The sequence below is a fragment of the Theobroma cacao genome, chromosome 9, assembly GCF_000208745.1.
Source record: "Theobroma cacao cultivar B97-61/B2 chromosome 9, Criollo_cocoa_genome_V2, whole genome shotgun sequence".
NCBI classification, from domain to species: domain Eukaryota; kingdom Viridiplantae; phylum Streptophyta; class Magnoliopsida; order Malvales; family Malvaceae; genus Theobroma; species Theobroma cacao.
The window spans coordinates 6,324,204-6,339,197 of record NC_030858.1 but is presented as its reverse complement, the minus strand read 5'-3'; the positions used below and the strand labels follow the sequence as shown (position 1 = coordinate 6,339,197).

Genomic DNA, 14,994 nt, shown 5'->3' with positions numbered 1-14,994 from the left:
GTGGATGGTTAGTGACTAAATCTGATTGGACGTACGGGGCAGTTTGGTGGGAACGCTTCTCCAGCTTACGTGCCTCCTAAACAGCATTGGACCCCGTACGTCCAAACGGGGTTCATAACCAGGTTATTTGAATCGACTATGGGGCTGTGAGCCTATGGCCCAACGGTCACCCATCACCCTATGAGATGAGTGCTAACCTGCAGGTCTAGGCGTCCAGCCCAAGATGTTTCAATAACAGGCCATGTCTTTATCTAAGACGAAGAGAGAGCCTCTGGCTTGGAAGTTTGGTCTCGAGTCTTGACAATTGAATTAAATATACAGACGAATATGGAATATGGGGACTCCATTTCTGTGTTATGCAAGGAATGATGTGGGTATCTAACAACTTTTGTCACTTTTACATTTTTGTTGTAGGACAATTTGGAAGAAAAAGGCAGATGGGATCCCACGTCAAAAAATGTCAATTCAACAATGATAATATTTCCCTGGGTCAACTGTTCACCATGGTGTCTGAAGTAATAATTTTATAAACAAAGTAGTCATGCCCAGCCTTGGCAATGTTGAAGACCAGCGCGATGCAATGATATGTAAAGTGTAAACAATATGCGAATCCTTGGGATTTGCCTGCCCAAAAAGCCCCTGCCATTTTCTTCTGAATTCTTGTCCTAAACCCTGCGATCCTGCTATATTAGAAATTCATCCTAAATGTAAGAAGAGGAGAATCATAAATTCCATAAAGTCCAAGGAGTTATTTCTTCCATTCGCTTTTATTTCATAGAATTTTCAAAAAGAAACAAGCATACAAATTCTAGTTGAACAGAAAGGGAAGGTACAAGAAAGTTGATGTTCAATGTCATATGTGCTTTAACCCCAAGTTAAAATGTATTTTTGTGGAAATTGGTCAAAGACTAAAGGCGCTGTTCAAATTAAACAAGAAAAAAGCAATAAAGAGAGAGTTGCTCATGTATATTCAAGAAAGTTTATGGGGGGACTGGCTAGGTGTAAAGGAATTTGACACTTTCGGTGCCTCTTTTTCTTAAATAAAATTTTAACTTCCTTAATCTTAGGGGCAAGCGCAACTAATCTAGCTGCTCTTAATTTTGTGTTAACTCACCATTCCAAGACAATTTCAATAATGAATGGAAAAAATTTAGACATAATACTTAAATAAGCTCCTAAATTATTCAAGAATATTCAAATAAGTCTTTATTCTTTCATTGCGTTTAATTAATTCCTCGTACTTTTATTTTGAGTCAAATAAGCACTCATAATTAATGATTAACTAATTACTATTAGTAAAAATATTATTTGTCATTTTATATCCATATAGCATTGACATAAAATTAATGTGGAGGTTGAAAAATGTCACATAATTATGTTATCATGCCCAATTAGCATGTAATGTCATCATCAATTATGATAGGTCATTGTGTCACATCATAATCAATTATATTATTTTAACATACCACATCAATGTCATACAATTTGATTAAATCAATTATTAGTTATAAAAACTTATTTAACTCAAAATAAAAAGTATAAAAATTTATTTGATTCAAAATAAAAATATAAAAATTTGATTAAACTTAATAAAAGTATAAAAATTTATTTAAATATTTTTATATATTATGTCAAAAATTTATTGATATCATCATTCCCACATTTATTTAAAATTATTCAATTATCCAGCCATATATTTTTATTTATCCATATAATCTTATTTTATAACCTGATTAATTTCTTATTTGTAAAAATTCTAATAATATCCATTGATTGTCGGTAGTAATGATTGCTTTTGAAAAAGAAGCATGGACGTTTTATGTCTGCAGCCGGGCACCAAGACCTTGCCTCGTCCCTCTTAGCCTTGTGACGGCGGAGATTATCCGGAAAAGACAAGGGCAAATCTGTCCACGGTGGCAAAAGTGAAAACCACAGAAAACGCCAAAAACAAATAATCTAATGTTCAATATTTTCTTCGAAAAAGACATTCAAGCACAGGAAGCAATTGAACAAAACGACCACTCACTTTTCCATTATGCCCTTCTTACCCTCTCTTCATATTTAACGTAATTTTTTTCTTAGGAATTTTGAACGCAATTAATAATAATAATAATAGCATATGATTACACGGAATACCTAAACTCTAACCCTAACCCTAAATCTCCCGCTCTTTTTTTTTTTTAAACTCTCTCAGAATTTGAGAGTGATCTCACTACCATTGCTTTCTTCACCTTCTTCTCTTAATGCAGCTAACCCTTTTCTCTCTCCAGCGCCACCGTTGTCACCGCTCTCACCTTTCCAGCTGCTGCTCTCAGACTTACCGTCTTCAATGCTCTCAGAGCGGTCTCCGGCTCCCCTGACGTCGGATTCCGGTGAACTATGGGCCTGTGAGTTGGCCTTGTACATGTGGAGCTGGTGGTGGATGGCATGGTGGTGCAGCTGGGGTGGTGGTGGAGCTGGTGTTGCTGCAGCAGTGTAGAACTCTTGGGGCACTGGTGGTGCACAGAAGTGAGGTGGTGCATGGGCAGCTGCTGGGTGGTGAGTTCCATACAGAGTGGGGGCCCCACTGTAGGCGGCTGCTGCGGCAGTGGCATACTCTGGTGGGACCCAGATGCCACCTAGGACTACAAGCGGGGGTGTTGGGGCTCCTGTTGCTTGTGGACTTGGGCTTGGTCTCCTCGTATGAAGCCTATATTTCTGTCAAAAAAGAGCAGAAGAAAAATCATCAGAAGATTAAAAGATTTACACCGACATTTTTTAACTTATCAGACATTGTGTGCACTGTTGCGCTTTGTCAGGTTCAGTACAAAAGCTCTTTCTTGCATGCCTCAGTACTGGAGAGAGAGAGAGAGAGAGAGAGAGAGAGTTACCTGCAGATGGCTTTTCACTTCATCATTGGTCAAACCTTCTACCTTCATCAGCTCCCTGATTTGTTTTGGTGTGGCAACTGTAACCATCATCAGAATATTACTTTCAGAGAATCAATGATTTTGATAATGATAGCTTGACTTTCATACTGATCAATTCAGTTACATAATTTCACCAACAATGATCAAACCAATTATCAAAAAATAAAACAAAAGAAATTTGTCATACCTTGAGAACCCCCAAGCAACTGGAGAGCATTGACAAATCTCCTATGCAAGTCAGGTGACCAGCATCGCCTAGCCTTCCTATGAGGTTGCGTAGTGTTTGCACTAGGGTTAGTATTTGCCGTTTGCCCATCAATTGTGTTAGCCGTTCCTCTTCCTTGCTCGATCACAACTACGCCGTTGCTAACTTTGCCAGAGTTCTCTCTCCGTTGACAAGACATGCCATTTTCGGTGTCTGAGCATCTCTTATCTTCCATATCTTTATTGGCAGAAGCAAGAGCTAAATCAGGAAGAGCCTGTAAAGCCGAACCAGGGCATGAGTTTCGTTCTTTGGTAAATGGAAGGAAAGCTCCTCCGTTCCTCGGCTTCGTATCTAAGGCCAGCTTGGGACTAACATTGAAACCGATCTCAGTTTCTTTAGGGGATGTAATTGAAGATTGTGGTTTCGTTTCGTTTCCCGCTTGGCTCCATAGTTGTGCAGTTGTCATCCAGTTTGCTTTATCAGATATGTTTTGTGACTTCTCTGAGTTCTCCGAGCTTGAGTTTTTCAGGGGCATGAATTCTTCAAGAACTGGTCTTGATCCATGATTTGCTCGGCATGCCAGTAGTTGCTGCCTTGAAGCCTCCACAGCTGAAGAAAAACAAAGAAGGGAAAAACAATTATTAGTGAGTCCTTTTCTTCTGGACATTTCATTCTGGCTTTAGTTCTTTAGAAAATGTATGCATATGTCGGGACCCTCTCAATTCAAACAGATTGGACTAGCAAATAAACATATACAAATAAGAAAGCTAACTCTAACTTCTATAAATCAAAAAGATAGTAGTAAAAGAAAAAGGTTGGAAACTAACACATCAGCCCAAAGAACATGAATATCCACCAGTAGCTAGGAAAAGAATTTCTTTATTGTCATTTTGGATCTTAAGGTGATGATGATTCTATTATTAAACCATTAATATATTATCAATTTCAAGAATCAAAGGTAAAATTAATCCTGGCATGTAGTAGATCCTTGGATAAACCTTTTCTGTTTACCAAGAAGAATGCAAAAAAAAAAAAAAATGATCATACGTACCATTGGTGAGAAGTTGCATGCAAAGGGGAAGCTCTCGCTTGAAAGCATCGATCTTGAGGCGTTCTTCCTCAAGACGAGAAAGGAATTCTTCAAGCTTCTGGGTTTGATCAATCTGCTGATCACCAAAAGATTTCAATAGCATAGAATAACTGTGGGGTTTGCAGTCAAGGGTTAGTTCAGAAGGTGATGCCATATATGTTTTGTTTTTTTTGGATGTATAAGACAGCAAGAAAACCTCTCTTTCTCAGCAAAAGTTGTTGTTTGGAACAATATTGCTCATGCTATAATAGCAACAATAATAAGGCTGTTCTATGGAAAAACAAACAAACAAACAAACAAACAAACGAAGGAGCAAAAGAGAGAGTGTGTGGTCGGCTTTGCTTTCTAGGTTTTGAGTATTCAAAGAGAGAGAGATGAGGAGAGAAAGCGAAGGTATGTTGTTTGTGAACACAAGGAGGATCGAGGGAGGATCGTCTTTTAGGGGTGAGTTCAAGAGGAATAAAGTAGGGGTTTTAGAGAGAGAAAGAGGAAAAGGAAAAGCTAAGGGGGGGGATAAAGCAGAGGGATGGTAACTTCTTGCAAAGAACAAAGGCAGAAAAAGCTAAAAATTGAGAGAGAGAAGGAATCAAGAAGGTCTGACAGCAGAGGGGTCATGTGCTTAGTCTGTGTACGAAATTCAAAATCACCAACACAAAAGATGATTCTTCTTATTACTGTTTGTACTTTTTTTTCTTTTAATTCTTTTTTTTTATTTTTTTGTTACTTTTGATTGTTGTGAAGCTATAAACCTTTGATTCTTCACTTCTCCTACTTTTAAAATGAGAACTTCATTAACGGTGTAGGATATTTAAAGCATCATTCAGGTTTATAATTCAATATTTTAACTATTTCTTAATTCTTTGTATTGCTCAACTGTACCCTCAAAATTTTCTTTAACTTAACACCATTAATGAATCTTTGCATGGCTGAGACTCTACTTCATAAAGGGTTAGAACCATGTCCAATGGGACCCCAATGAAGTAAAAACGATGGCAAAAGTCAAAAAAGGAAATTCTGCGTGGGCAACGCTAATGCTATATGGTAATTAGGATCCACACGTTTGTCTAGCTTAACCAAGAAAAATCCTCACCTAATCACCAAACAAAACCTTGGATGTTAGACACGTGTACGGACAAAAAGTACTTAAGGGCATCGTTGCCTAAGAATTCTCTCTTCCTTTTTAAGTAAAATGAAATAAAATAAAATGATTCTACCATGATTAATTAATTGAGAAAGGTTGCAAAGGAGCATATACCAGGGCCAAATTTTTTTTTTTTAACGTTCTAGTAATTTTTACCCACCATATTGGAGAGAGAGAGAGAGAGAGGGAAAGGACATATTCAGAAGGTGTTTAGTATCAATCCACCAATGCAACTTTCTTTATGGTTTCAAAAGTTGCATAATTGCCCTAAAATTGAGTGCAATTCAGAGAGAGGGGAAAGAGAATATCTAATCTAAAATGAAACATTCATCACAAAAGAATATAATATTTGCCTCTAAGGAAGGAATATCTTAGTTCCAATTCTACGACTCTAAACACAACCCACAAAGCTTAAAGGCAAAAATCCCATCCCAAAAGAATGATAAAGGAGCTTAAGAGCTGGGAATCTTCTTCTGCTACTAACTTTAGTGAAGTGGGTTGGAAGGTAAGAAGATTCTCTCCCAAATTAGAACATTTCCTTTGTGGGGTCATATATGCATATATATGAACCTGGCTCGGATCCGGGCGGGTCATAATATATTTGGACTCTCCAATGACTTTCCTTCTTCTAGATAATTTATTATCATGGCCAACCGATTGATATGATATGAGTTCAAGTAATTCCTTAGCTGCTGGTGAATATATATTACATATATTCAGACGACTCTTGCAATTCTTTTCAGTTCCTTTCATTTGATAATATATATTCCTTAACATGCATGACCAGCCCACAACCTGAAAGTAAGTGGAGAATTCCAAGTCTTTTTGGTTTGAAACTTGGATAATTGTTATTGTCCTTGATCCATCCATGCCTAATGGAGAACAAACCTGGTTCGTTGCTTTACTTTTCATGGCAGCCCTCATTTTGTAACAGTGCAGCAACTTGTGAAAGGGGAAACAAAATTAAAAGAAAAAGACCAAATAGAAAAATAGAAAGAAAACAGTATAGCTTAAAAAAGAAAAAGAGACAATATACTAGTACTAGTACTAGAACTTTTGTAATTTTATAGATCTATCAGTATTACATTGTGTTTTATATTTCTTCAACACACCAGTACCCTTTTTAGAAGTTTTACAAGCTGTATATACCTTGTTAAAATTATGCCACCTTTTGATGTTAGCAGAGTATTAATTTTATTTAAATGCACATAAACTTATTTAGCATATGAATCAACGACAAGCACATATGCTTGCCACACTCAAGCTTCTATTTTTCTAGTGAGAAGAAAAAGAAAGCTGGAGAAAGTGGGTGGGGTACTGTGACTTTGTTTCTATATTATCAAACCATCTTCAAAAGGCTTTAGATTACAACAAACTCTTCCTTAGAAATTCCAAAACTCCGCCTTTCGCTACTTGACTTGATGGCACCATGACCGTTGGTGAGACATGTATCTTGAGTTCGAACCCCAACAATCCTTTATCCCATTTCCTCCTGTAAATAAATAAGAAAAAAAAAAACCAACCCAAAACTTTAGTAATCACAACGGCTTAATTAACAACTTTTATAATGCAATGCAATATAGATATATATACTTATTAGTGCTGAAAAAATATGCTAATGGGCATGCATGGGATACCATGCTCCATGCATAGTTGAAGGGAGAAAAAAAAGGATATTGATGGCCTGCGTGCATGGCATGAGTTGATGTGAGACAGTGAGAGGATAATAAGGAAACGGGTAAAGATAAGGGAGCTGACCCGACCCAGAGTGAGCAGCCAAAGGAAAGATGAAAACTGTAAGAAATGCCTTTTCCATGAAAGTAAAAGGCAAAGTCTCTGTAAGAGACTGCATCGAATTCCCTTACCCTCTCTCTCTCTCTCTCTCTCTTACTAGTTCTTAGCACTTAGCAGCAAAAGAGAAAGAAAGAAGTGGCAATAATGATGGTTGGTCTCTTTCTAAAATCTAAAACCAGTCTTCTCGTACAAGACTCCAACCCATGCCTTTTCTGCAGATTCTCTCTTCTCTCTCTTCTCTGTTATTATGTGCGAGAGAAAGAGAGAGAAAGCAACGGAAAGCAAAGGAAAGGAAAGGAGATTCTCCTCGTGACACGTGTCGCTGATATTCCCCCATATCGTCCTTCTGAATATCCCTTTTGTCTGGTGTAAATGTTGCCCCGAATATTCCCTCCCCCTTCTCCTTTCTTTTTCTTTTTCTATTATCCTACTAAAAATATCAAAATACCCAAAAATGGACTATAGGCTCTCGAAATTAGAACAACATTGGGTTATTCATAATACTAGTATATATTTAATTTTTCCACTACAAAAAATAAAAAAATAAAAATGGAGTGGTGGGGTTTTAATTAACGTGAAGCACAGCGTTCTTCGTTGTGTGCACCGTGGTCTAGTACATAGCTTTTCTTCAGAAAAAAAAGAGAAATTCGTCTGCTACAATACATAGCTAAATTCTTCTAGGAGGGGGACATTTGGATTTGGATTGTGTGTCGTCCACTAATTGGTGGAGTTTCCAATGTAGTTTACCATATTTAGAATAAAATTCTTCTGCCTTTGCGGCTGTTCCTTGGCGACTTTGCATCCTCACTCATGAAGTTATTATAATCTTCTTTCTCTTTTCTTTCTTTTTTTTTGTCAATTTAGTCATCCACATTGTTTCGTTTTCTAGTCTATCAGCTCAAAAAACTTATTTTGATAAAAGAAAAAAGTTCATCCTATATTTGTAAACCTCCTTTTTGCTGTTTGTTCATTGATTAATTTTTGCAATTGATTTAATTTGTTTTTGGATAAGTAAAAATATTGATTTTGAATTGGTGCTATATATACAATAGAAAAGCCTATAATCAGGATGAAAATGCGAGTAAATTAATTGGGAGGTGTTTATATTTCCACTTTTAACGTATGCTATTATGTAAGCATACAAACAGCTAAACGTGCGCTTTTTGTTTAGATGTACATGCATTGGTTGTTTTGGTTGGGGGTTCACATGGGTTTGTTGAGATTGGGGCAAAAGCGTATCTGCGAACAGCCTATCCGCTACTTTTTGTAGCCTACCTTAACCCCCCTTTTACTATAGAAAGCCTCTATGAGAAGTAAGGACCACTATGTTTTTTTCTTTTTTGGGGGGGGAGGAATGGGGGTTCGAGGGGTCTGCTTCAATTGAAAGGCCAAGCGTTCCAATGTTATGCCAATGAAGATTTGAAAAAAGTTGGATCCAAAGCTTATCGTTTTAAATCACAGAAAAGGTTTAGATTAATTTTTTTTTTAACAAAAGGAATTAACTCTATTGATCTATAGCTTACAAAGAATCACCAAATGTTACAGGAAGTGAGTTTAAAGTATACTGCTCAAGCCTTCTAGTATGATACAAATTCAGTAAATTAATAGTAAATTTATTATGAACCTATTGATTTAATTTTTCTAAAACATGGAAAACCTCCCTTAAGGCTATGAATTGTGCCTCTAAATTTTAACATATCATCGCTGCACTCTAGATTACCCTCAAAAGATAAAATAACATCAAAGAGAGCCCTGTGAACATCATGCACTGTAAAATCCAATGTTTGAAGCTGACTTTTGTTTGCAATCTATCGTATCAAATCTCAACATAGTGGGAGCAAGGCGCAATGGAGTTGTGATGGCCAAATCCTTTCTATCGTTAACTTCATTTTAGGGATTATCGATCGATTTAAAAGTTTAGGGAATTAATTTTAAGGTTTTAGTGAATCGATTTTAAGGTTTGGTGAATTGGTTTAGGGTTTCATGAACTGATTTTAAGGTTTTGTAAACTTGTTGGTGAATTGGTTTTAGGATTTAAAGAATTTGTTTTAGGATTTTGTGTGAACCAATTTTAAGGTTTAGTGAATCGGTTTTAAAGTTTTTCAAACTAGTTTTAGGGGTTGATGAATCGATTTTAGGGTTTGATAAATCAATTTAACTTTTTTTAACTAGGTTTTAGGGTTTTGGTGAACCGATTTTATGGTTTAGTGAATTAATTTTATGTCTAAATTGGCTTAGAGTTTGGTGAACTAATTTTAGGATTTAGTGAATCGGTTTTAGGATTTCATGAATGATTTTAGAGTGTGGTGAACTGGATTTGGTGAACTAGTTTAAGGTTTTTTGAATTGGTTTTAAGGGTTAGTTAATCAATTTTAGGGTTTAGCAAATCGGTTTTAAGGCTTTTTAAATTGGTGTAAGGTTTGATGAACCGAGTAAAAGATTTTTATTGAATTGAGTTCAGTGTTTTGGTGAACTAGGCTTAGGGTTTTTGTCGAATTGGGTTTAGGGTTTTTGATGAATTGAATTGGGTTAGGTTTTATGATGAATCGGGTTTAATGGTTTTGAAAAAATGAGTTTAGGGGTTTTGGAAATTAAAACAAAAATAAAGTTTCAGGGTTTTTTGGTTTAAGTCTAAAGGAAATCGGTCTACAAGTGTCATGAGTCAGTTTCAAAATTTAAGATTAACAAAAAAAGAAAAAGCAAATGACATTTGAAGAAATTGAGAAAAACAACAATAAAAGGAGGGCAAATTAAAACAACAATAATAAAATAATGAAATTTGAAATGTACTTTTAAAAATTATCTAAAACAATAAAAATGAAAAAGTTTCAATAAATATTATCACATTCTCAATATAATGCTTATAAACCAAAGATTGCAGTTTTATCTTCCTAGCATTTTTATCAATAATTTCCTACTCTACCAAAAGTTGCAATATTATTTTTCTAACAACCACATTTTTTGCAATCACATTTCTTACAATTATATTTGAATTCCTTACAATATGATTGCATTATAAAATACCAAACATCACCTCAGCGTTAATACAATGGCAATAAGTTCTACTGAAGATTATGAGATTGGTGCCTTTAATTGATTCAGTTCAAGCATGGTGGTGGTCTGGTGCTTGTGAATGTCCTTTAATACATATTAACATTTTTTAATCTATAAACGGGTTATCCTATTTTATAAATTAAGGTCAAATAAACTAACACTTTCAAGTTTTAGTCATAATTTCATACATGTCTATTAGTTTTCAAAATATACAGTCTGGTCTAAAAGAATATTTTTCGCTAGACACATAAGTCTGGCTGTTAGTCAATCGTTAATGTTTTTGTTATTTTGATGACGTAGTAATATTTCTTGAACAATTTTACTTTTCATTAATTTTGAAAATTACCTCACTATATAAACTATAATTTTTTATTTTTTATTTTTTATTTTTTTCTCCTATTAAAAAAATCTCTCCCCTTTCTCTTCCTGCGATCGGAACGCTAAATTTGGCTCCAGTTGAATCTTCCTCAGGGAGAACATGAGATAAGGGATGTGGCTCCCTTGGGGAGCACGAGATCTGCACTCCCTCAACTAGCATAAGGGAGCACTATCGGTTGGCTTGAGAAAAAAAATAGTAAAAATAAATGAAGAAAGAAAAAGAGTATTTTAGACATTTCACGTTTGGGATGGATTATATATTTTGAAAACTTATGAACTTGCGTAGAATTATGGATAAAACTTGAGAGTGTTAGAGTATTTTACCCTATAAATTATTAATTTCATTTATTACTTAGTTACTTCTCTCAAACTTTAAAAAGTAAATAGAAGTATATATTTGACTCCAAATAACATTTTTTCTTCTCACATTCTGTTGATTTCTCTTCATTTCTTTCCTAAATCTCAGCTGCCAAGCAATGTATTGGGTTGTGTTGTAAAATTCATTTGAATATGAAGCCCAAACGTAATTAATATAGTATAGTAAGGTCTTAACCTAATTAATTAACTTCTTAGATACTGGAGATTAGCTCATCCACTTAATTTTGCCTTACCTAAAAAAATTCAATTGGCATCAGGCATTAAACAATTAATCTAATGCATAACAATTAAATCAAGTAATTGACCTCATTAGACAGAATAAAGATCAAGAGAGTTCAAAGACCAGATAAATGCAACTATATAGTGCGCTTTGAGAGTGGGTTTAGATTCTTAGAATTATTAACATGAAGAAATCAAAGGATTTCAAACGCAGAACAGAAATACAAGATTCTATTCTTCTGAATCCAATTATATATCCAAAACTCAATTCGTTATCAATAAAAATTATCAGAATTCAAAGTTCCATTCAACTTGGTTCAAGAACAAGGAAGAAATATCAATTAAAGAATCGAAAAGAACAACGACCTTTTATATGTTGCATGATATGAAATATTCTCAAGCTTTGCGGAAAGCCAAAGATGTTTACATTTACGGGTTGTAAGGTTTTCTCCTTGAGAGCGAATCATCAAAACTGTGATTGCTGATGGAGAAACTGATTGTTCTACTAAATTCCCTAATTCATTTAGGATAGATTCGTCGTAGTTTGCTTTAGCATCAGAACTTGCTTATTGATTGATAATTGCTTGCTAGCTAGCTGTAGGATTTGCATTATTTGGATGCTTCATGCTTATCTTAATGTAAAGTTTGTGCGTTTCTTAGTTATTTTAGACGTTGAAAGTTGTAATACTTGAAAAGAGGGTGAAAAAAAGGAAGGGGAAAGAAAAAAAAAAGATAAAGATAGACATCATTGGAATAAAAAGAAAATTCTATTGTATTACTGTGAACGATATACACATGCATGCATGAGCTTGAATGATTTTACGTGCTTCTCTTGAACTCCTTTTTTATCCATAGGTGCTAAAGTGTAAAAATTTTATAACGATTCCATAAGTTTTTATTAAAAAGTATTTCTATATCATAAATGAAAAAAACTAAGAATAAACTAGAACAAGATAATTAAGCACAAGAAGTCAATCATTAGATAGCAACGGTTGTGTCCAGGGGCGGAGCTAGCCAAATTTTATTGGGAGGGCCAAACATAGTTGAATAAGAGTTAAAAATTTTAAAAAATTAATATGTTAAATTCAATCAACAATAAAAATATTGATAATAGAAATATGAAACTAAATATAAAACTATAATTTGTAAAACATAAATAGTTAAAAATGATATATAAGATTAATAATTTTTTCTTATATAATCAGAATTATTTAAATGCTATATATTCGAGAGAATTTCATTTTAACTAAACATAAAATGTAAAACATATAAAAAAAATATACTCAAGTTAGTTTCCTCTTACATAATCAAGATAAATAAAAAAAATGATATGTTGATGAAATTTTAACTAACAATGTAATGCTATAACTTATATTTGAAAATTATATAATAATTTATTAATTTTTAAAAATTAAAATCATAAAAAATAAAATTTATGTAATATGAAAAAGAAGAACATGATAAGTAGAAGGTAGATACCACATATTACATAACAAAAAAAAAAAAGAATATAGTTAATGGTTTGTAAAAATTTAGGGAAGAATATTTATAAGAACTTATAACATATGAACAAATAGAATAAAAATGAAAAAAAAATATAAATAAAAATAATGATATAAATTAAAAAAAATTAAAGTTGAGTGAGATAAGTGAAATCATTTTATTATTTTTATTTATATTAATTATTAAATAAAACATTATTTTGAGGGAATTAGTAATATAATATATAAAAAATTTAAAATTTTTTATATGTTATGAAAATTTTTTTAAAATTTTGGGGGGGCCATGGCCCCCCATCACATAAGGAGGCTCCGCCCCTGGTTGTGTCATATATACAAAATACATATATAAACATAAATGAACATGGGGTATACACAATTGCATCCATAAATGACATAATTAAGGGTATTATATGATGAATTAAAGTTGTTTTTTTCTGTTTTTGTTGTTTTGCCATAGAATCATCACTCCTTTTCAAGAACTATACTATAGAGTAGTTTGACCATAGATAAGAATAGACAATGCAAATATAGCATCTGAATTAGGAGAGTGGAGAATGGAATTAGAATATCTTTGGTCGGCCTCTTACCAAAAAGATGACTCGGAAAAAAAAGGCAGGGACTAGAGTGTCATTGAAGACAGGAATGTGGTTTTTAATTTTTAATTTTTTTTGACCTGTTGTTGTCATGAGTGTCAACAGAAAGTACACTTTCAATTACAATAACAAAAATTCCATATACCTAAATGTGTCACCTCGCCTTTGACACGTGCAGCTGTGTCTATACAAAACTTCATCTAATAAAATCCCACTCAATTCAACAGTTTTATTCTTATCTGATCCAATGAGAATTTTGGTCAGTTAAAGCTCCCTATAGCCTACACCTCATTTCCTTTCCTACCAACTAAAGTTTAGATAAGTTTACACTTATTTAAGAAAGCCATTTGACCTATTGATGTATTGGATTTTGAAGGTAAACACCTGGAAGTGACCTCGATAATTGTTACTATATAGTACTTAAACTTATACTAATAATTTAACCATTTGCTATTAATTTCTTTATATCTTGAATCATATATTATATGTAGATGGTATTAAATAGTAAGTTGGTTTATAAAATTAACATGTATCTATTTAATAATTATATTATCTTAGTTCTATAACTTTCCTTTAAATAATAAACTAATAAGCATGTCACTACCATATAAGTTCATTTATAAGGTTTAATACTATGATACTAGCGTATAGGATACTGGCCATGTCCACAGAAACAAGAAAAAGCCAGCCATGGGCTGTGGGCTGTTGGCACTGTCTAGCGGTCAAGGGATCGGTCAAAAGCCCATATGCAAGAGTAGGCTGATTCATAGGCCGAAAGCACATAAAAGTTTAAACCTTTCGAAATTACAGAGGGTCTTAAATATTATTTTTGTTTTTTGGATGGAACTCCTCCATAAGCCATACCTTTTTATGGCAGGTATTTGTATAATTTTTTCAGTGAAAAGGTTAAAAGTTCGTTTAGAAAATTTTTTTTCTCTCTCATTTATTTCATTTATAATAAATGCTATGAGTGCATTTATATAGGAGTCAGCTAGCTGAAAGAAGAGTTCTGAAATTGTTAACAATAAAAAAGAAGTAATATCCCAAGTGGGGCTACTAACTATCTAGTACTTGTAATGTGATATAATATGTATAACTTTAATTTGTTGCTTATTATATTCTTTTTTATATAGTCAAACCGGACTTAACTAACTTTGCTTCTGAAAAACAGTAGATGCCCTGCATTGGTTTTGAGAAAATTCAATGGAGTAGTTTCCAATTATAAGATTATTCCCAACCAAAGGGTGACTCTGTTTTTGTTTCCTTTTGGGTTGAATTCGCTTATAACTTAGTACCCATTTTGTTTTCGCATCAGGAAAGGAGATGTGGTTACATGGGCTTGTTTCTTACCAAGCACATGGCCACCTAGGCTGTCAAGTGTTATATCTGTCTTTCTGCATCGAAATTGCCACCATTGAAGATGCTGCTCCTTCCTTTGATCTAATTTTAACATCACTAGTCTACATTCAACCCTTGAGCCTTCTTTATTTCTTTATTTAATCCCTTCAAAGTCTATTGCTTTGAGAACACTTGCTGGTAGTTTATCAGCACCACTCACAGTTACAGCAGACGCATAAATATTTAATTCGATCCTTCGACATTTTGGCCCTACATTTTAGCTACCCCAATTGCTGGCATCTCCAATTGAAAGGGGTTTTTTTTTTTTTTTTCAATTATCCAATATATATATATATATATATATATATATATATATATATATATATACTATTA

At 33.7% G+C, this 14,994-nt stretch overlaps 1 protein-coding gene across 1 annotated transcript; it reads right to left on the bottom strand.

Moving 5' to 3' along the window:
- Window positions 2,006-4,638, bottom strand: LOC18588678 (myb family transcription factor EFM). Its single transcript, XM_007013247.2, has 4 exons — window positions 4,166-4,638; window positions 3,097-3,723; window positions 2,871-2,947; window positions 2,006-2,697 (listed from the first exon to the last, which is right to left on the bottom strand). The coding sequence occupies exons 1-4, from the start codon at window positions 4,356-4,358 to the stop codon at window positions 2,191-2,193; spliced, it is 1,404 nt and encodes a 467-aa protein (XP_007013309.1). The 5' UTR covers window positions 4,359-4,638; the 3' UTR covers window positions 2,006-2,190.

Coding starts and splice junctions, on each gene's coding strand:
- LOC18588678 (XM_007013247.2), bottom strand. CDS start 4,358: ATGGCATCACCTTCTGAACTAACCCTTGACTGCAAACCCCACAGTTAT. Junction 2,948..3,096: donor GTTGCTTGGGGGTTCTCAAG/GTATGACAAATT, acceptor TGATGGTTACAG/TTGCCACACCAAAACAAATC. Junction 2,698..2,870: donor AAGTGAAAAGCCATCTGCAG/GTAACTCTCTCT, acceptor CTTTTTTGACAG/AAATATAGGCTTCATACGAG.